This window comes from Aptenodytes forsteri, unplaced genomic scaffold, assembly GCF_000699145.1.
Source record: "Aptenodytes forsteri isolate BGI_AS27 unplaced genomic scaffold, ASM69914v1 Scaffold323, whole genome shotgun sequence".
In the NCBI taxonomy this organism is placed as follows: domain Eukaryota; kingdom Metazoa; phylum Chordata; class Aves; order Sphenisciformes; family Spheniscidae; genus Aptenodytes; species Aptenodytes forsteri.
The window spans coordinates 1,068,449-1,090,545 of NW_008795323.1; the positions used below are offsets into that span (position 1 = coordinate 1,068,449).

At 38.4% G+C, this 22,097-nt stretch overlaps 1 protein-coding gene across 2 annotated transcripts in view; it reads right to left on the bottom strand.

The window, feature by feature from the left end:
• SLC5A1 (solute carrier family 5 member 1) overlaps positions 1–497 on the bottom strand; it is a 28,177-nt gene extending 27,680 nt beyond the window's left edge. For both annotated transcript variants that reach the window (XM_009279992.1, XM_009279991.1), the window contains exon 1: positions 411–497. In XM_009279992.1, coding sequence (XP_009278267.1) covers positions 411–497 — 87 coding nt within the window. The remainder of the gene's footprint in view (positions 1–410) is intronic.
• Between the last annotated feature and the right edge of the window lie 21,600 nt (positions 498–22,097).

Sequence of the window (22,097 nt, forward strand, 5' to 3'; positions counted from 1 at the left end):
TCACTATTTCCTATGGCACCACCTCACACCACCAATTCTCACCGCAGTCCCTGTGCTCCATGGTGCTAAACCCCATCTATTCACCTCTGGCCTGCTTTCTAATAGGGACTCTAGCTGGCCTGACCTTTACTGATCAGATCTCTCGGCTCCTTCCCCACACAAACCTCATTACCCCACCTTCCCCACTAGTTCCATTCATCCACCTAAATGGATGCCTCCCCGGGTCACCATCCCCTCTCCAGTAAATACCCACATTTTCCCCACCATACACTTATTAACTATCTCAGTTAGGCGCCAAAATCTTTATACACTTATACATTTTCACTTACTGAGCCATTTTCCCAGGACCCTATGAACTACCTGCTCATTAAGTAAAAAATAAAATAAAATAAAATAAAATCCCAACCTACCCATAGTCCCACTGCCAGGACTACCAAAAAATAGATGACAATAACAGAGATGTCCGCAGGATTGTTGATCCTTATGTTGGATTCCATCCTGGCTGCTTCTCTGGCTTTCTTCTTCTTTCTCTCCTTATATGCTTCTTGCAGAGTTCAGGTTAATCATAAACTGCTGTCATCCCCTACGTCTTATATAATATATAACTTCAGATTCACTTGTCTCCCATGGGACACAAGTTGAAGCTGCTGCTTTTCCTCAGACAGCAATTCCTTCCCAAATATTGCTCCTCTGCTACAGGTGCTGCAGATTTCAGAGTTCAATCCCCCTGCCAAAGGTGCTTAGGGTTTTAACATCCACGAGCAGATGTCTGAGAAGGAATGAGCACGGAAAGGAGTGGCTTGGCTGCAATAAACCCGCATATTTACCTCACTGTGTGTGAATACTTTTTTTTTTTTAAGTGGTTGTACCTGTAAATCTAGTCATGGAAGATGTAGTTCTTTTAGATGATGATGGTAAGCAATTATCTGTGAGGAGTGACCTGACACCTGGGGAAAACCCAGGGGTCCAGGAGCTGGGGCACCTTCTGTGTCATCTCTCAACGCAGCAGCATTACTCAATGCAGAAACAGCCCTGTATTTCTGGGAAGGAGACAACTTGAAGATGTTTACATTTCTCACATGGATACAGGTAAAGATGCATGTGAACCACAAAACTCAGATCCAGGAGCTTACTGTGCTGAATTTCAGGGTGTTTAGACCGTGGTGTTGGTTTTCTCTATTGTAGCTAATCAGCTTCGCATTCAAATAAGTTCAAAGTTCATCAGAGCTTGGGTCTGCTCTCCCTTTATTTGTTCCTCTGACTTCAGAATCAAGCTAAGCAAAATAACTGGTCACAAAGATGTGGAACACACTGATTATAGACAGATCTTCACAGTTCTTAATAAGGAAGCTTCCCCAAATGATGTCTGTGATCCTCTGTTTGAGCTAGAAGAGGTCAGAAAAATCCAGGATATTTAGAACAACAGACACAGGTGCCAGGCACATTTCTGGACTCTGAGGATATCTGAAAGTCCTATTCTCTGCTTGATACTAGGGAATCATTATTCATTTACAGCTGACTAGGCTGCCTTTTAGGAGTAAAATGTTACCCTGAAGTTACACTGAGCAGAGCAAGCAGTACAGTACACAGAAAGCACAGCGGGTTTGACTGATCTTGCAGTGGTTATTTCCTCGGGAGCTGAAATTGAGGTCTGATGCTCTGTTTGTTGGGAACAAATTTTTCTTAGGTAAACTACCCTTTGGTAATTGTGGATACTAAAAAACATCAAAGTCTAAGAAGCTATAATAAAGCGTGATTACCTACAAGAATAAAATAAAAATCTCATTATTGCTTGAGCACCTATACTCTTATAAAGCAGTCCTGTCCTCTGATAGTTTAGGCATCTCTCCCAAAACACATTCTTCAGTTTGTCCTACAGGACTGTGAAATGTTAGCTTTAAATCCAACAGAGAAAAAATTAACCCTGGAAGCTGCTGAGCATCCAAAATTCCCATTAGCTGCAACCTTCCCTGCTGTGTATTTCAGAGGAAAATAAAAGACTTATTTACCAACCTTAATTATCAGGAAACAGTTTGCCTAAGATAGGCTGTAGATGGCACTTCTTTACAAAGATTGACATAGATTCCTACGGGTCCTTGCAACTAACAAAAAGTTTGGTTTTCATGAATTCCATTTCTGCATCTCTCTACAGAGGTAAAGCAAAGAAAACATCAGACAGGAACTTATCTACTATAACGTATCTTGTGTTCTCATCCAGACCTCTGCAAAAAAGAGCTCAGAGGCTAAGAAACACTACAGCCTCCTGTCCACAGCTCCTGGTGTGCCCACACCAACAAGACTCCAAGGTTTGAAACAGTAATGGAGAATCAGTGTCTAAAAATAATAATCATGCAATTCCTATCTTTAGATACAGTGGAAGCAAACTTAATTCTGTTTTCCCTCTGAAGGCCACAAACCCAAACCAAACATTCTCTACAAGATTGTCAAAAAGGGGAGGCAGCTTTGTCGAGGTTCTTAATATTAATACCTCATCTCCACATCTTCATATTTGCAGTCCAAAGAGAAACCTAGAAGCATTATACTCAGCAGATTGTTGGTGTACTAAATTAATCACTTCATGAATTTAATGCATATAAACAGTCTCTGAAAGGTCAGACAAGTTTCCGCATTTGAAAAAGGCTGAACCTACCTTTGTATTAAAGCTTTCAAAGATAAGCATGAGTAAACCTCCTGATGTGAAGAGTGAACTTCGCATCAGGAGACAATGATAATGCTCAGCTAGCAATGTGCTTCAGTGGGTGCTCTCATCGTCCTGAAGTGTCTGGTCAAGCAAGTATAGGGCTCCAATACTAGACAAAATGACAAATAATTTGATATATTGAGGAAATTTCTCTACTCTTTCCTGTGAGCCAGGCCAATTCATTGAAGTAAGAGAGACTTTAATGGAAGTGAGAAAAACAGTTAGTCTAAGTAACATAACACGGTGCTGTGATCCGTGTCTATAATGATTGCTCCCCTCTGGATCAAGTCTGATGACATTTACCTTAGCATGAGTATGTCTGTTCTTACCTGAATAGACAAAACAGACAACAGACAAGACCACAAGCAGCTACAGAATGGTGTAGTAACTTGTTCAAAACCACACACCAGATTACTGATGGAGACCAAACAGAATTATGTCAGGGATTTGCATACCCAACTATGAAACTGCACGTGCTGACAGAGGCACCACTGTCTTATGGGGCACAGGGCAGGTACATGGACTATGGAGAAGCTGCAATTGCTCTGTTGTCATTAGAAAATGGGGCTGTAGCACAGAAAATTTGAGAATTATAGCCCTTGCTGCCACTTAGCCTAGTCTCTTAAAAACTTGTGTGTAGGTCTTCCTCCTGAAGATGGCAAATGATAAAACAAATAGTAAAACAAACAAACTACAAAGAGAAAGATGCATTAGTATGCAAACTACCTCCTCCAGAGGAACTTCTCTAATCTTTTCTCTGACATTCCTACAAATCTCTTTATAAAGCAAGCAGATTTCTTTTTGAGATGCTCTTCTGAAATGCTAATTTATACACAGGATCCTTTGTGCAATTAATAAAGGACAAAAACAGACAAAGATTTGCAGTTATTTTACTTGCAGAAGGCTATATACTACGTCCCTCGCTGGTTTCCTAGCCACATAGTATGAACTTAGTGAGAGAAGAGATCATATCTGCAAGTGGACAAAACAGAAATTCAAAGGCTCTCAGCAAAGTTTTCCTAAGATGGTCCTAATAATAGAGGATGGCAGTTACAGTAGAAGACTGGAGGATTACTTAGCACCTTTGGTTTGATGCCACAAGTCCTTTTTCTCTTTGTGCAATCTTGCTTAAGTGAGCAAAATTTGGGTCTAATTAGAAGAATTAGTCACAGAAGGATGACAAAAATGTTGGAAACTAAAAAGTGGAATCCATAGAAGAAGAATTAATAAAAGGAAAAAAGCTCCAAACTCCAGTAGGTATGATGTAGATAGAAGAAAAAATCAGTAGGAAAACAGGTGCCTTCCTAAAAGGTTATCAGAAAGAAAGCAAGGTCATTCTATTCTTACTCAGAGGATCAGAAAAATGAACACTATTTCTAGACTAATTTTCTAATTAGTATCTTTACAGAGGAGAAATATCAGAGGACATGAAAATAGGTTTATATGCAGATAGACAAACAGAATTGAAGCAAGTAAATACATTCAGTTCTTCAGCAACAGATTAAATTTTCTCTGTGTGATCACTAAGTATGCCCAGCCCTGCAGTATCTAAGCATTGCCAATGTTATAAAAACAACAGTCCAAGGACGGTACTCTTCCTACAAGATAGGCTAAGACAGCAAATAAGGTAACTTGAATTTATTTTTGGTTTATTAATGTTTTATTCCTTCTTATAACTCAGGAGATTAATAGGGGAGGATTAGATGGATTTGAAATTTCCATTGGAACTAATAAAGTTCAGTAGCAGATTGAAAAATACTCCCCAAAACCAATGCAGACTGTCACCAGACTTAGCCACCTGACAGCGGGGCAGATTGTACCCCACAAGCAACTTCTTAATTGAGTAGCATTCTCATTAAAACAGAATTATGATTATTATCTCATAGACTATATAACCACAACATATTTTTATCCTCGTGATCTAATCCATCATATTTTGTATATGTTAGAGGCTTGCTAATCCTTCTTGGGAGCTTCCTACCTTTCCCCTAAAACAATGTTTCCAGAAAAATATTTTTTAGAGATTTTTTAGAAATACATGCTGATTTGCCACTTCTACTACAGCTAAAATTAAATAATAGAAGGAATTATCCAGAGTGGCTACATAATCACGATCACAACTCTCACAAATATTTTTGTGACTCATGTTTCAGAGATGCTTTAGGGAAAATACTATCTCCACTGCATAAAATACAGGAGAGAAATGAACAGGAGATGAGCTGCTGATGCCCCTTCCACTGAAATACTTCTCCAGTTTTTCAGGTGACCTAATGAAAACCCTAGGTGCTCATAGTCTATTTTGCTTGAAATAAATGTAACCACTCTTCAACAATGGATAGCCTCAGCCCTTGTGGATATGTTTTGATTGCCCTACAGCTACAAGCAGCAACAAATATATTATTATTATTATTATTATTATTATTATTATTATTATTATTCGAACTATGCTTAAGCATGGCAGTCCTAAGCATGACTTCATTCAAAGACAAACTGGGCTGCAGGGGGACTATCTCCACTGCATAAAATACAGGAGAGAAATGAACAGGAGATGAGCTGCTGATGCCCCTTCCACTGAAATACTTCTCCAGTTTTTCAGGTGACCTAATGAAAACCCTAGGTGCTCATAGTCTATTTTGCTTGAAATAAATGTAACCACTCTTCAACAATGGATAGCCTCAGCCCTTGTGGATATGTTTTGATTGCCCTACAGCTACAAGCAGCAACAAATATATTATTATTATTATTATTATTATTATTATTATTATTATTATACAGGTTAATTTGATTAAAGAACTCTAAGTGGAGGAGGGAAAAGATCATAATCTACTAACGTAATAGCCTAATATATATGTCCAATTTGCTCTACAGGGTCCCAGAGGCTCTTCAGTTAAGCCTCTTGTTTGCACAGTGTTTAGCTGGAAAATTAAATGAGGAAAAAATCTGAATAATACTGTACAAAATACAATATGAAGCTTCTGTAAAACCAGTAAGAACAGAAAACATTGTTGGAGAGAAGCCAGGGGAAACATTCTTTAAGGAATCTGGGCTGAAAGAGATAGCATCCGCATTTGGCACAAACAGTTTTTTGCTATTGGAGCAATAAATTGATTGGGAACAGTGAGACATGGGAATCCCTGGTCAGGATAAAAGTGAAAAGAATTACCTGGAAACACTTCCCCATTAGGGGGAAGGAAAAGCTAGCAGACAGACAAAAAACCCCCAACCAACAACAAAAAAGATCATACACAGATTACAGTTGAAAAAAAAGAGACACATGCAAGTAATGAACATGAAGAGTGTGAAAAATATACTAATATTATCTGAAAATGAAAAATATTGATAAATTACCAGATACATTTGTGCAGAGGTATCTTTTGGTCAGACTTTGAGTTCTGACGGAATCTAGAACAGAACAAAGGACACAAGCATTATTTTGGCATGAAATGGAGATCCCTTCTAAAGTGAGATCTTATTGATCTGCCAACTTATAAAATCTCAAAAACAAAAAATACATGTTCTATAGTTTAAATCTTTTTAACCAACTTAACTTCTGAAGTTATTACAAAACTGCTACTTTTGACATTAAGGCAGTAGCCTGCATCCATTTCCAGGAGAAGCGCTAGCCTAGTCTGGTATCTAAAAAAGTCTGTAAACTTTCCTAGCAGATATGAAAAGTAGTCTAGTCATGAGCTATGTATCCTGAACTAAAAGAATACATGATATAAACTAATGACATATTTTCTTACTTTAGTAATCATTGAGGGCAAGACAGGGACAGAACTTGAAAACTTCATAAAATGCTATAATCACAGGAATCATCGTAACTGTATATCCGATCTCAAGATTCTTGTACCTTTAATTGAACTCCTAGGACAATGTGAATGGAAGGAACATTGCATCGACTGCTAGAGTGAAGCAATAAGACAATTCCAAGGCAACCATGCCCTTCCTTTTAAAAGACCCATCCCTCAATTTCTAAGTTCTGTGGAAATCAGAACTTTAATTAAACATTAATGAAACTATAATCCAGAATGGCACGAGAGGCTTGTGGCTAAGCACAGCAAAAGTTAAATAGCTCAGTAGCTGTAACAAAGTTATCATTCATTCATATTGAAAGTTTTGATTTAGATTATTGCTTTACAATACATGTTTTTGCTAGCATATTCTTTTTATTCCAATCATAATTTTAATGACTGTACATATCTGATTAAAGCTACATCTGGTCATGAGTTTTATAGCTAGTCTGGTGAACAATCAAATTCAAGAGGCTACATACCTTCTGTTTAAAATACTTCATGAAGCCTTCTGATATTGTGCTAAATGTCAGCCACAGCAAAATTTTGTGACTACTAAAACTGAAACCTCAACATACAGGAATTTTATAATTTTATTTGCACTGTCAAAATAGATCTGAAGATTTACAGAATTAATTTAATAATAGGCAGTCATCATTTAAATCTCCCCCATAATCAGCATGATGCAGTCTTTGGATACATTTTAATTGTTATTTTGTAGAAAGCTGAACATTTCTAGAAGGAATTTTAGTTTGTGGACCTCACAGTTTAATAGTTTTATACATTAGATCTGTGTTATTTCAGTCTGTGGTGTATGTGTTTACCAGTACACATAATGTGTGTATTTATGTGAGGATTTTCCCATGTATGTCAGAACATCAGTGCATGATGAAAAGATGACATATTGATGGGTGTGAATATTTCCAGAATTTTGACTGAGGCATAAGCTGGTCGCTTACATTCTTAGATGAGTGTTTGATGACACCAGCACATTAAAAAAAAACCCTACTTGATCTTTACAGGTGCTCTGAAATTTGTTTCCTCACATTGTGATATAAGGAGCTAAACTACAAAGACAGACAAACTGGTAATTGAACTTAATAGTCTCTTTACAGTAAGAAAACTCTTCAAAACGGCTATAGCTCTTGCTAAAACAAATCAGCTCTCCCAATTTTGACACTGTTAAATCTCTCAGGTAGACAGGTTGCCGATGTTTTAGACATCACGTTTAAAACTGTGCTGAGAGCACTTTTAATTTGAAACAGTGCCTAAAGCAGAGGCAACAGTCAAGAAGACATTAGCATTCTCAATGTTATCGACACTTGCCTTCTTGGTAAAGGGAACACAGAGGCCGATTACCACCTAAGATTACTCAGACACAAGAAGGAAAATACTTAGGAATACACTGGCTTCAAAAGCCGTATCTTTCCTGCTATCTGACAACTCAAAACACCAGAAAGCCTGACTAACTGGATGAGCAGGTATTCCCCAAACCGCTACAGAATGTAGAGAATACAGAGGATGAAAGTGATACTCAGTTATGGATGTTCTCCATCAGAAGAAATGTTCTTCAGGGAGAAAACCTCCCGGAGCTGTTCTGTGCATTCCTGAAACAGCCATCCCATGATTAGCATAATGTAACTAAAAAATCAGCATTGTATCCTTCTTTCTTTCTCTTCAATGGTGTCAGGCTCTTGCTCCAAGATTTGATAAAAAATTAACATTTCTACCAAAACCACTCATTAAAGTAGTATTTTTCATTCATCCAATCCACTGCACGATCTGTAGCTGAAATCTAGAATATACATTTAGTATCATATACCAAATTATTCAGTTCAACAGTGTTAAATGGAAACATTAACACATCCATGTACAAGATAATTATGCCAATACTGAAAGGAGGGGAGAAAAACTCCTGGAGCGCTTTTTCCTTCCCCTCCATTCCCTCCAAAAAAAAAAAAAAACCCACCATAAAAGTTGACATATTGGTTCCATGGGGATTCAACATCTCCAGTTTTCTTCTTTAAAGCCAGAGGAGGATACTACTAGCAGTTAGGAGTGGGAAATCGATAAGAGCCTAATAAAGAATGCTTTTAGCAGCAAGATATATCAACTTCACCTGTGTTCCAAGTAATACTGCTGAAAGAAAAAAATCCTATGGGCTTTGATAGCTTTTGACAGCCCATTTAACTGCCAGAAAGCTCAGGGCCCAGCATGGTCTGTAATGGATACATAGAATAGGTCATAACTAAATCCAACTTGTTCAGCAGCTATACTTATTCTATTACTTATACTTGCAGTAATAATTTCTATGCTTTTTCCCCACAAGCTTGCTACACTAATGCCGTATGTAAAATCCGTATGTGGTAATCTATCAGAAGTAAGGACCATCAAATAAAGCTTTTGATAGCCTAGGACATACTAAAGGTTGTTAATGTGAACTGGGTGGTAACTGAGTAAGGAAGTTAAGCATTAATGACAGGTTGTCTACACATGCTTACAGCGATAGAAGGCGGTTAGCTTCAAATTACCCTTTACTTTCACAATACTTCAGGTGTGGAACTTTTGTGATTCAGGTGCAGTTGCAAAGTGTAGTACACTATGTTTAAGAAGGGTGTGTAAAATTTGGAACATATTTTTCAGTGTCGGTTAAGAAGTTTCATATCATCAAGACGTTGCTTACTGGAAACTCTGTTGAGGACTGTAAAACTTACCTATGTAGATCAGGTTGAGTACTGAAGTCACCCCAGGTAAGAATGTAGCTTCCATTGCCATCCAAACAGATCACATCCAGAGGGACTACATAATGCTGGAATACAAGCTCACAATCTACTCTCAGAGATTAGTCCCAGAATAGCAAAAATCTCTTCTAACTCCTCAAATGTCAGTGATCGTCCTTTAAGCTCATGCAAAAGAAGTGTAAATGTTTTGGGAACATCATGCAAAGATCACAGATAGAATGAGAGATCCACATTCCAGGACACTCTGGTGTCGCCCAGAGGGACAATTAGAGTTTGAGTTTCCATTTGTGCTCACAGATAAAATTTGATCTGAATACTTCGAGAGTAAGCAAACCACACATTTATAAAGAAAGATTTTGAAGACTACATAAATTAGGCCCTTTGGCTGTCAGGAGAAATAGCATGTGTGTGAATAAACATGTATGTTTGCTGGAAAACTGTAGCTTTGTAACTTGTTGGAATTCTTTCCACATCCAGAAACATTCATTTTTACACTATATTGCCACTTAGAAAAATTCTAAGAAATTTCCTACATATCAGTAGTGTATCAGATTTTCTCTAAGAAAGCTGAGTCTCCAAACTAGGAAACACATAAAAAGCTATTTTTACATGTTCATTCATTAGAAATGACCTCACTTGACTGAAACAGTACTTAAAACATACCCTTCTTCTCAGAGATCACAAGGGGTAGAGAATACTAATCGTTCTTGTACAATCACAGGACACCAAAGTGATTAAGAGTGGCTATTATTTTACTACTTGTTAATGATTCCTTAAGAGGCCAGAACAACTGGCAATAATAGAGAGTCCAGAACAACTGGTAATAATAGAAAGGAGACTCATTTTACCATGTAACTCTTTTCATCATGATCAGATGCTTCAGTGAATCTGAACATAGGGTGCTTCAGACCATGTCAGAACTGAGGTGACCCGTATGAGCAAATCACTGTCAAATAAAATCCATCAAGACATACTTGTTCAACATTTTGGGGATAGGAAGGGACAACTTTCATTGTCAGAGGCGACAACAGTAATGCTAACTCCCTACAGCTACACAAAGGAAGCCTGCTACTAATACTTGTGCATCCATAACAGGCCAAGAAATTTCCACATGGCTGGTGTCACCTCCCAAATTGTGATGGCAGGATTTAAGTCCCAAACTGCCTGAAAATAGAGCAATGGCAGTCCCAGGTTCCAAGGCTTCCCTTCTTACTGCTCAGTGCCTGCTCCATGCTAGTTGCTGCTTTGCCAAATAAGCTTTGCGCTCCCCACCCAATAACATAAATGTTGTCTCTCCCATTCCAAAATCCTGCTTCCACTGGTAGTTTCTGTACACTTGCAGAACAATCCTGTACTCTGGATGCTCCTGTCAGATCAAGACCCTGTTTGGATTGACAAATTGAAGCCCTTCAGGCTTGATTCGCATGTCTTGTCAGCATCTGAAAAAAGGTCTAGTAGTGCTGCCTTTTCCATCTGTTGCACCTCCCCTTCTGCCTTTTTTTCACTAGATGTATTCCGTGATGGGCAGAAACTTGCGTTCTCAGCAAAGGGAGTCTGCATGCATCTCTGTTGCTAGCTTTCAAAGGAAAAGAGTATCTTGTAGGACAGCTGCTAGGCAGTTTCAGGCTGCTTTTTGCTACAGCCTGGCAAATTGTGTTTGAATAGTAGATCAAAAATGGCACAGTATCCAGGCACTCATGAAGCACAAGTGTCCTCACAGTAGCCCAGTGTTTTCCCTGACATTGAACCTGGAAGAAGCTAATCTCAAAGAATAAATTTCTCCACAAACTTCCCCATTATACAATGTGTCCTCCTTTCTTACTTTATAGAGGAAAACACATGGATATCAGGACACAGCACATTTGAGGACATCCTTTTGTTTACTGTGCTATCTGCTAGCACAAATACTGCACCTGTGCTCTGTCAGATATGTACAGCTGTGAGATCGTGTTCACATGCCTGAGCATGTGATAGACTTGAGCTGCTAGTGATCCAGCCTTACCACAGATCAAACTTACAAGAGGGGTAATTACTTCTTAGGATACCAAGGCAGAAAAGTCTTTGACCAACTTGCTGCTGTAGCTTTAATTTCTGCTACTGAAATTGGCTAGGAGCACACTGTAAAACATAGGAATTTTCCTTATTTGAAGAGAAACCAGTCCTCCCAGAAGTCATTTCCAGGTACCCATGGGACAAAAAAGGTGACTGGGAACAGCTGTTGCAGATTTACCAAGGGAAAAATTTGCCTGATAAACCTGACTGCCTTCTACAATAAAATAACTGGTTCTGTGGGCATGGAGTAGCTGGCTTTTGACATGGTCTCCCACAGCATCATTGTAGCCAAACTGGTGAGGTATGGACTGGATGAGTGAGGTTAAAAGGTGGCTGTACCATCAGGCTTCAAAGGTCAATGCTTCAAAGTCTAACTGAAAGCTGGTTACAAGTTATACCCATTTTAATACCGTTTAATATCTTCATTGATGACCTGGACCTTGACAATAGGACTGAATGCACCTTCATCAAGTTCACAGATGACATCAAATGCAAGAGAGCAATTCATGCACTGGAGGTCAGAGCTGCCATTCAGAGACCTTAACAAGCTGCAGGAGTGGGCCAACAAGAACCTTGTGAAATTCAGCATGGACAAACGCAAGTTCTGTGCCTGGGACAGACAAGTAGGATAACAGGTGATCAATGGATTATCAACACAAGAAGAAAACATACCAGTCCTGCATTCTCATTACTCTGGCCATACTTAGAGCTCAGTGCATTCTAACTCCTTGTTTCACCTTTTCATTATCCAGTTATGTCATTTCCATTAGCTAGGAGACTGCAAGGCTATTTCATGTAGGTGTCATGGCACTAATGGAGAAAGTAGATATTAATAGCTAATATTTGTTTCTTATGAATTATGCTTCTAGGGCTTAATGGCTTATGTTTCCTTGGCAACAAACACATCATGTGCTTTTTAATAAGGTTTGCATATGAGCTGTGTACAGGACCATGCCAGAGATCCCAGCTGACAAGGTTTCTAAAACATTATGAACTCAGAAGAGTGGATCTACCCTTTGACAAAGCGAGGACCACACTGGTGATTTAGCAGAAGAGAGCCTTCCCTAGTCTTTATAAAATTGCTCAAACTGCAGTCTCCTGCTTTTAGTATCTGTGAGGTTCATACTGCACAGAAGTCAGTGATCAGTTCTCATTCAAGCAAAAGACAATGTTGTGGAACTGTCCTCACTTATATTACATCAGTATAATTTCATTAACTTATTGGTTATCCACCTAAATATTCTACAATGAAAAAAAGAAAGATGATATTCCAGGAATTAAATTTGGCCAGTAAGGCTGCACTTTGGTTTATCCTGAAGAAATCTTGGAGAAAAAACAAGCTGCTTATTTTGTTTCATATTTTTCTACAGAACAACTTCTTACAGGAAAGAGGGTGCAGTCTTTTTCAGAACTTCAACATGCTTTGTGAAATCTTCTAAAGATCACAAGAGGGTATCCCACATCCACAGAAAACAAATGTTAAACTACATAAACCATACTGATGAAAAAACAGACTTCTGAGGAATATGCACAGGCACAACTAATTCTCATGTCTGAAGTCAGCAGAGATCATTCAAGTGCCACTTTTACACACCTCTAACATTCTATTTCACAACAAATATAAAAGCCCTACATACAAGTCTGAAAAGAAAAAAAATAACTTGGAGTTTGTCAGAAAATTATGTTTATTGGTAAAATTTTGAATTATCCCATAATGTTATGTTGAGGCTGTAATTTGTACATACTTTCAATTTTCCTCTTCATAAAAAAAAAATCATACATTATGGATTTCCTACTAAAATTTTCCACAGCCTTCTTGCGTATTAAATACTGGAAAAGGTAGTCACCTCTTAGTTCTAAAAAGCAGAGTCCTCTACTCCAATATATAAGCAACTACTGCTTTCTCTTTCTACTCCATGAATAGCTTCAAACCTACTTTGCAGGGTACCAATCCTGGCAGAGAGAGGAAAACTCAGGCTGCAGGACTTTCCAACCCCAGCGAGACTTGAAGCGGGATAGTTTTAGTGACGGGACATGAAGGCTGTTGGTCACAAAAGGATGTGGATGCCTACTTCTTTAACAGGCACTGACCAGAAACACTCATTGCACGTATTGTTTACAAAATACTGACAAACCAGTTACTTCATTGATTGGGCAATAACTTTATATCTTTCTAGTACTTTCATCTTAAATCCAATGAAAGTGAAAGGCAGAGAATTCAACTTTATTATCATATACAATCCAGAGTCTTCTGATTTTGTTATGCGTTCCAGAAAAGCCTCATTCTACAAACAGCTCACCTCACTTGCAGATGTTCACACACTGTTTGTTCACCACACAAAATAAAGTTGGGGTTTTTTTTAATCAAGAGGATGTGTGAATGTCTCTCAGTGGAACAAGGCATACATTTGGGAAGAAAGCAGCATGGAAGAACTGTCTGCCTCGCCAGAAAACTAAACTTGTAATTATAAAGATGGGAAAAAAAGCAAACAAACCTTGGGCCAGGACTGATCTTCAGCAGAGAGTGAAGGTAGGAAATTATGTTGAAAAGGTCACTTTTTTTTTTCTTATGTCCCCAGAAATATCCAATTCACCATGTAAATCTTGGCTGACTCCAATCTTCACAACACTATAAAAACACCAACAGGCAAAAGGCCAATTAACACCATGTAAATCTTGGCTGACTCCAATCTTCACAACACTATAAAAACACCAACAGGCAAAAGGGGGTGGGACACTGAACCTCTAACACAAAGTACCAGGTAATTAACTTGTTTATATTCTTAGACTGTCATTCACATGGTATCTGATGTAATTACTAGAGTATAATCATGTGATCCATAAGCACCTTAAAGCATTTATGGACAAGTAATCCACAGTGCTCAGTTAAGGGAGGCTACTGAGAACTGTATCTCATTTTGACATCCATTGGCAGCAGTACCAGAAATAAGAGGAAAGAGAGCTCTGTAGAGTTAGAGCTAGCTTCTACATTCTACATCTTCACTGATAGCTTCAGGCACACAATAACAAGACCTTATTAACTGAGGTGAAGTTAAGTATGACTTAACAGTCAGCTTATAAGGACTCCTGTGCTACTGAGTCTACTTGTGGAGTCAGGCTAGCACCCATTAGATGGGTGCTAATGGTCTGCCGCATGGTGACGTGAGTCAGGCTTATTCTACAGGTGTTGTCTCCAGAGCTTCTATGGAAAGCAACCAGATGAAATTTTCAGTGCTAAGAGGTTCTCCAAAATCTACAACATGAGGAGGCAAACACCGATGCAGTTCTAGAGACATCCACTCACACAACATGGAGAGACTCAGTAAAATAAAAAGAAACTTCCTTTCCCGATTTGAAAGCTACTTTTGGTGCTATAAAACTGCAGAGAATAAGAGAGGTGATGCATGATGCTGAACACATCTCACTGACAGTCTTGGAATGTTCCTCAGAGAGGACACCACAGATCCTTTCCTTCCCCTCCACATCTTATCTCTTGTTTTTTGATTTGTGTTCCAGAAAGAGAAACTCACCTCTTCCCATTGTTACAATTGGTGTTAGTCTGTTTGGCTTGTTTATCTAAAGCAATCGGAAACTTCAGAAAGAAACAATTCCAAACATAGAAAAAGAGTGCTCCATTGTTCCATCTGAACCAAGAAACACAATGAAAGGATTATTAAACACATAGAAACAAGATCTACTAGATAGGGAGGAAAAAAGAAGATGGAAGTAGCACCAAAGTATACAATGGAACAATTAATGAGAGAGACATCTCTACAAATCATATTGAACAGAATTGAAATGAGTAAATAAGGTGTGCACTGAACCACTACAGGTGGCATAAGGAAGAAAAGAAGATAGCAAAACTGTTACATCAGGTAAGCTTATGTAAACAGAGAACCCTGTTTAATTTCTCCCCTTTGTTCAGTCACCAGGCTAGATCACTGTAATCAGGACTCCCCAGCTGCTATTGCACCAAGCTGAGCATAACTGAACATCAAGAATATTAAAATGAAATTGCCTCTGCTTGCTACTTCACTAGGTGTAATAGAATGATATTCAAAACCAACTTCGACACTGTACAACAGAGTATCACAAAAGTGTAGAGAAGGCAACTTCTGTAAAGCTTGCAAACTGGTACATCAGTCGCTGTTTCACCAGTGAATGTTACTGTCATTGCATCATTCAACCACTGGAAAGAAATTATTCCCCATTTAACAGAGCAGCCAACGCATAGCAACTTTCTGCTTCAGAACAGAATTGCCCTCTGCTCCGTCAATGACACAAAGGTAGAAAGTATGAGGCAGTCATGAATAACCAGCTGCAATGCTCATTCTCCAGGAACTGAAAAGTAAATTGATTTCCATATGACTCAACTGCTCAAATCAATACCTACCCTCCCTTCCTCCTGTACACACACAGATACTTTTCTTCCTTTAATATAACCAATATTATCTCTAAATTTAAGGAGCATCATACTGTGCTTAACATTGCATAAATAAATTTTTCAGGGAAAACTACCATGGAACATTTTCTGTTACTTTATCCAATGAAAAATCTGTCATCAGTTTTTGTGAATCTGGTCACAGACAATCGTGGTGCAACAGTTTTCTATTCATGTTGTTCATCTGCTAGGAAACTGGTTCTAAAATTTGATGCCAACTTATGATTTGAATCAGTCTAGCAACACAACATCCCAACATCCCTATGTTTTCAATCCTAGAAGGACGTGTGAAAACATCATTTCCAAGGGATATACCACTGCCTAAAGTTACAGTGACATCACATAAGAGGCAACTGAGGCCACTCTAAGTAGATTCCTGATGAAAATTAAAAGTTGTCAATTGACTAAATACTAAATTATTTGATAACTTTCTAAGAAAACTATTTGAAGCAGCAAGAGCACATGTATCCATTAACAGTGACGGTAAGTAGCTCCATCTCAGTTCAAAGGTAGGAAAAAGAAATTAAAGCCCGTAGTGGACAGACTTGCACGTGTGAGTTACAGTCTGCTAAGGCTCTAGATGGTATGTAAGCCATAAAGATACTGACAGCCAAAACACTCTGAAGATGAAAGCACGCGCATCAGCAGTGGAATGTGCTCCTGCATGGTCATTCAGAGAAACGCACGTCTTCTGCCTTTATTTGCATATATAATATGATGGACTGACAGCCTTTTTTTTTTTTTTTTTAAACTCCAAGAAAATCCTTTTTATTAAATGATTACCAATGGCAGCTTCAGATATTGCTGCTCCTGCAAATGAAGTAACAACACAAGGAAAACAATAAATGCCTAGGTTTTTGCCTCTGGGCTCCACATAATTTCTTAAACTGCACATCCAGCTCAGTTAATCCTACTCAAAGGTAGCTTCTGATGGCTGCTAAGGTAAACAGTAGTTATTTGTCCACACAAATCATCAATTTTGGACATAGGCTGTAGTGTTCCTACCATTCACAGATTCATTTCCCCACATTCTCAGCACTCAGGGCAGAATACATGCTGCCTAGAAGTACTGAGGTGTTTATTTTCAAAAAAGCACAGAAACACCCACACAGAGAATCAATTTACTTATAAAACATATAGTATCATCAATGGAAGATATCTTGAACTATTTTTCCTTAACAGTAGAAGAACAACCAATGCAAATCTAAATTCTATACTTCCTACCATTCTCGTCATTTTAAAAATGTTAAACCCCTAAAATCCATTCCTGTGCTCTGGTTTTTGAACATCGTTCCAACTCCCTGCCTTAAATCAAAGAGCACTTGGCATGGTTACTGTGTAATTAAGCTAAACACCGAAACAACATAGCACCTTATCAAGCACAGGTATTTCAAGAAGCTCATGGGTAACATAAAATTCAAAAGCCAATATATTCTACGGAGTTAGTTATTGAAGGCCAACATGGAGAGCATGTCAAGTTTTCATGTGAACAACTGAAGATACTTATCTCAGTGTAATAATGATCCCAAAGGGCAGAGAATTGCATAGATTGCAGGTAGGCAGGGGCAAGGTGGTCTGACATTATGTCCTTTTTATAAAGGCACTGTCCTAATTATTGTTTATTTATACAAATAGAAATAAATATATTTAGTAAATATATTTAACTAAAAATAAATAAATATAGCTAAGTATGTTATCTTCATATAGCATTATACTATATACAAAAATTTATATAGTTTGTATAAATTCCTCTAAAATTATTCCTTTAACTAGTACATCTAGTCTTACATATAAGCTTATAAATTTTATATATACTTTATCATTTACTTTATATATAAATTTACAATTTATATCTAATATAAGCACATTATATTTATTTGTAATGCCACTGTATCAAGTCCAAAGGTGCTCTGATATTATTACTTTCAACAACACTCATAAATAACAGTAACACAGAACAAAACCTATTTATTTTCTATAAATTTTACAGTTTGGGGTGGGGTTTTTTATTTGTACACTTCTCCTACACAACCTAACAAGAATAATAAATAACAAAAGGATAGAGCAACCATTCTATGCTGTCCTTTCAACAAATCAATGGATTTGCAGGAAAGAATGAGAAGAATCACTCATTAAAGAAAGAAAGGCAGGCTGGGAAGTACTATTAGCTGGGCTACAGGTACATGTCTCTAGAAACAAGTTTATTCCAAAATTCTCTAATCAGACACTTCAAGGCGCTCAAAGATTAGCTAACAAGAAAAACAGAAGCCGCTATTTCTTCAGTTTCTTCTCAGCCACCAGTAGAAGCGTCTTTCATTCCACTAAGCGGCAAGTCAGTACTGATTACCACCTGCCTCCGGCAGTGATGCTTAGGGACCACAGGCAAAGACCCTGATGTACGGTAGCAGTGTAAGTAATGCTGAGTGTACTTTTCTAGTCCCAATACTAACATATATCATGTCTCAATGGATATCTGTCCCTGCCCTGTTCGGTCATAAAGTATAAAGGGGCAGTTCTACAGCCTCTGAAGTCTCGTACTGGAAACACTATTTTGTGTCACAAGTCACAAAATCGCCCACTAGGAAGATGTTTGTAGATTCTGTACTTTATACAACTACTGTCTTAGATACCATATTTTAGAATAAATCATAAAGTATTGATTCAAGATAGGCAGACAATTACACATCTTTCAAATGTAAAGCTATAGAGCACGTTAAAGCATTTTGTGTTAGCTACTTAATATCACAGAGGAGCTATTTTTATTATAATAATTCATAATTAATAAATCTTTGGGGTTTTAATTAACAAGACTTTAGATCTCAGAGTACAATAGAGTGAATACTGTGAGAATGAAGTTCTCCAGTAGATGGAAGCATTAGTCAGCAAAAGCTGAGCTCACATAGCTCATAGGATTGTCTATCCTGCAGCACTGCATGCTGCCTCCCCTACTACATGCAGAATTTTACCATGTAGATACCCCGAGTGGTTGACACTGGTGGAAAACAAATCTATAATTCTTTATCAGTATGAGATCTCCAGTATTGCTATATCACAGCATACAATTATTTTGTAAGTATTTACAAAAACCTGACATCGGTGAAAGATCAGATGCAGGTAGCTGGAATATGAATCGTAAACCTGACTGCTGATTCCATGTAAAATTTACCAAAAAACCATAAGCTCTACCAACCTTTTCCCATACCTCCCTGATAGTTAAACAAACACAGTCCTGCTTCTTGCTTTCTTTCTCATATTTTACCAATAAATATGATCCAAATGTAAATGTTTAAAATGTACTTAAATACAATAAACCCAAGTTGCCAGGTATAGTGCTGAAATAAAACAAACCCAAGTTCAGGGGTCATTCTGAAGCTCAGTTAACAGGAAAAATAGCAAGTGGTCATCAACCCATACTAGTAACTGTAAGATTGTTCCAGTCCATTAGAGCCCAGGAAAGTTGCAAGATTACTGACATATACTTCACAGTGATGAAAGTCCCTTAGCTCAAAATGAACAAAGCAGCCTGATTTGCAACCACCACCATCGCATGTTGATTAACTAAACACTGTTATCAAGTTAGAATTTAAGAATTTACACACAGGTCTGAAACACAGGCCAGTGATTATTCGCGTCTCTCACCTGACTGTTGGGAACCCCTCAAGACTGACTCGCTGCTGCTTTCCACCTCCATTAGCTGTTCTGTCTCGTTGCCATCTGGTCTCTTACAACTGTTGTTTCCTGCAGCCCTACCTAGTTACAGATGTGAAACACAATTTTCTTTTACAATTACTTTGGCACAGAGGCTGAGATTACTTTGTGCAGTACACTGAACAAATAAACAGTTATACAAATAATATTTTTACAGTATGAGGAAGGGAATCCAAAATTAAACTCTAATAAAAGGTTTTTACTACTTCACCCCAAACATCAAAAAACCCAACCCCTACGCCTTTGTTTCCCCCCATAACTAAGTCTGGAAATTCTGTTCCCCACCCAATGAAGTTACATTCTCTCTTCCCAAATCTTCACCTAGTTCTCCCAAAACTGAGATGCTACTCCCGTTCCAGCCTCCACCCAGCACTTCAGGAGCCTGGATTTCAATCAATAGTTCAGGCACTCCAAAACTCCTCAGTCATCTGGCCTGCCACCAGCACGCTCCGTATCTTCTTTAATAACATTCCTGTTTTCAGCTCCACAGTAATTGTAAGGTTTTTAACCCAAATCATGATTTTCAACTTGAAGATCACCACGCACAGGGGGGTCAGAGAAGGGCTCATTTCATGGCTAGCTAATGGCAAGTTTGTAACTGTTGTTTCTAGTGAACTCTAGAGCATCCACATGGGTACTGAGAATAAAGACTCTTTATTTGATATGTGGGGATAAGTCACGCCTACACATGCGTAATTTGTCTAATATACCTTAGATATGTAATTCACTCAAATTGCAGAAAGTTTATTTTCATAAAAGCTTATTTATCCATAGAGCAATTATATGTATGTTTATATAAATACACAACACTGTGCCAGAGTTACCGATCTGCACATCACAGACAGACTTATTAGACACACAGTTCTAACCACTATTTACGTTCCCACATCCTTACACGAATCACGATCAACCTCACACACATGCTTCCACATTGTTCTATGCACTCAATAAAGGCTAACAAACTTGTTCTTGCATACCTTTCTTGGTCTTTAATAGCTGCTTCCTACTTTTTATTTAACCTCTGCTTCACCTTTCACATTGGACATTTCTTGGAACTCCTGGAATTATTAAAACAAGACAGGTACGTTTCAGCAAGGATGAAATAGGAATTGGGGAAGGCAGGAAAGACGTGGAAAACAAATTATAGACAGACACAGAGCCTGGTGCAGATGAAGCAAGCTCAGGCATGTGACTTTCACCATTACTGTATCTCTGACATCTGCTGGGATAGTAACTGGGCTGGGCTATTCATCACAGAAACAAAAGGAACCAAACAGGAAAAATCAAACAGCAATAGAAGGTAGGAACCCATCTTACGCAGAACCACAGGACAACGTAGCTTTTCCCCATTTTATTGTGGCTTGATGTTCACGATAACATTCAGTGGTAGAAACAGGTGGGAAAGATCACACAGACCAACGGAAAGCAGCCCAAACGGAGCACGTTAGATCAGAAAAAGAAATGGGGTCTTTGAATCACAGGCAGCCCTCCCTGGAACATAAAAATATAAATAAAAGTCTCTTCCTTATTCCCATCAATGGGAACATTTCCTGGCACTGGTCAGATGACAAGCCCTTTTTTCCCAGTTACTTCAGCCAACTCAGTAACCATAGCAACTGTCTCCAGTGCAATGACATCATATGGTTTCCTAGGCAACCGTTCCCAGTGCAATGACATCATGTGGTCACCATGGCGATGCTCCATGAGGCCAGGAAGAAGGTATTTTAAGTGGAAAGATAGGTCAGGGAGGACAAAAGAGGACCCAGGGAAGAGCAGGGTGAAAGATAACGGAGGTAAAAATGAGCCTTATGAGAAGGATAGATGCAAGGGAAAGGACTAGATAGACAGAGTATAAGGACAGATAGGACACTGGGATAAAAGTGAAATTTTGAGAAATTTAAACTACTTTTTGTTAAAAAATATATATCTTAATTGCATTATGTACTTTAATGATACATTATTTAGGTCAGAGTTGCTGAACCACACCATGCATGGTTACATGAAGTTTAGGCATGGCTTAAATGCTGATTTAGTGGAGACACTTTTGACAATCCATAAGAAACTGCCAGAAATCTCCAGAAAGACACGAAGTGAAACCACACTATATAGAATATACTAGGTACTTTTTCTAATACAAGGTACATTTTCTAATAAATTTCCATTCTCAAACTGACCAATTACTCAGGGGCACTGTCACAGCAATGCCAATAACCAGATGTTACTGTCAAGCCTGTACAGGGCTTGAGGAGAAGATTCCTTTGCCCTTTTCATTCTGTTCTTTGTACTTGAAGACAAGATAACAAGAACCTGGCCAACTGACAAATGAAAATGTGTTTTCCATTGGCTGAAAACTCCTTCAGACCCTCACCAGGATGGAAGTAAAGAGTGTCTCTTCCTTCTTTTTAATTTTCTAGATCTTCTTCCAATTCTATTATACTTTCAAATGTTTGAATTTGCCGAAGATAAATATCCTTTCTGAATTCCTGCCGAGAAGGACTTGGGGGTACTGGTGGATGAAAAGCTGGACATGAGCCAGCAATGTGCGCTCGCAGCCCAGAAGGCCAATTGTATCCTGGGCTGCATCCAAAGAAGCGTGGCCAGCAGGTCGAGGGAGGGGATTCTGCCCCTCTACTCTGCTCTGCTGAGACCCCACCTGGAGC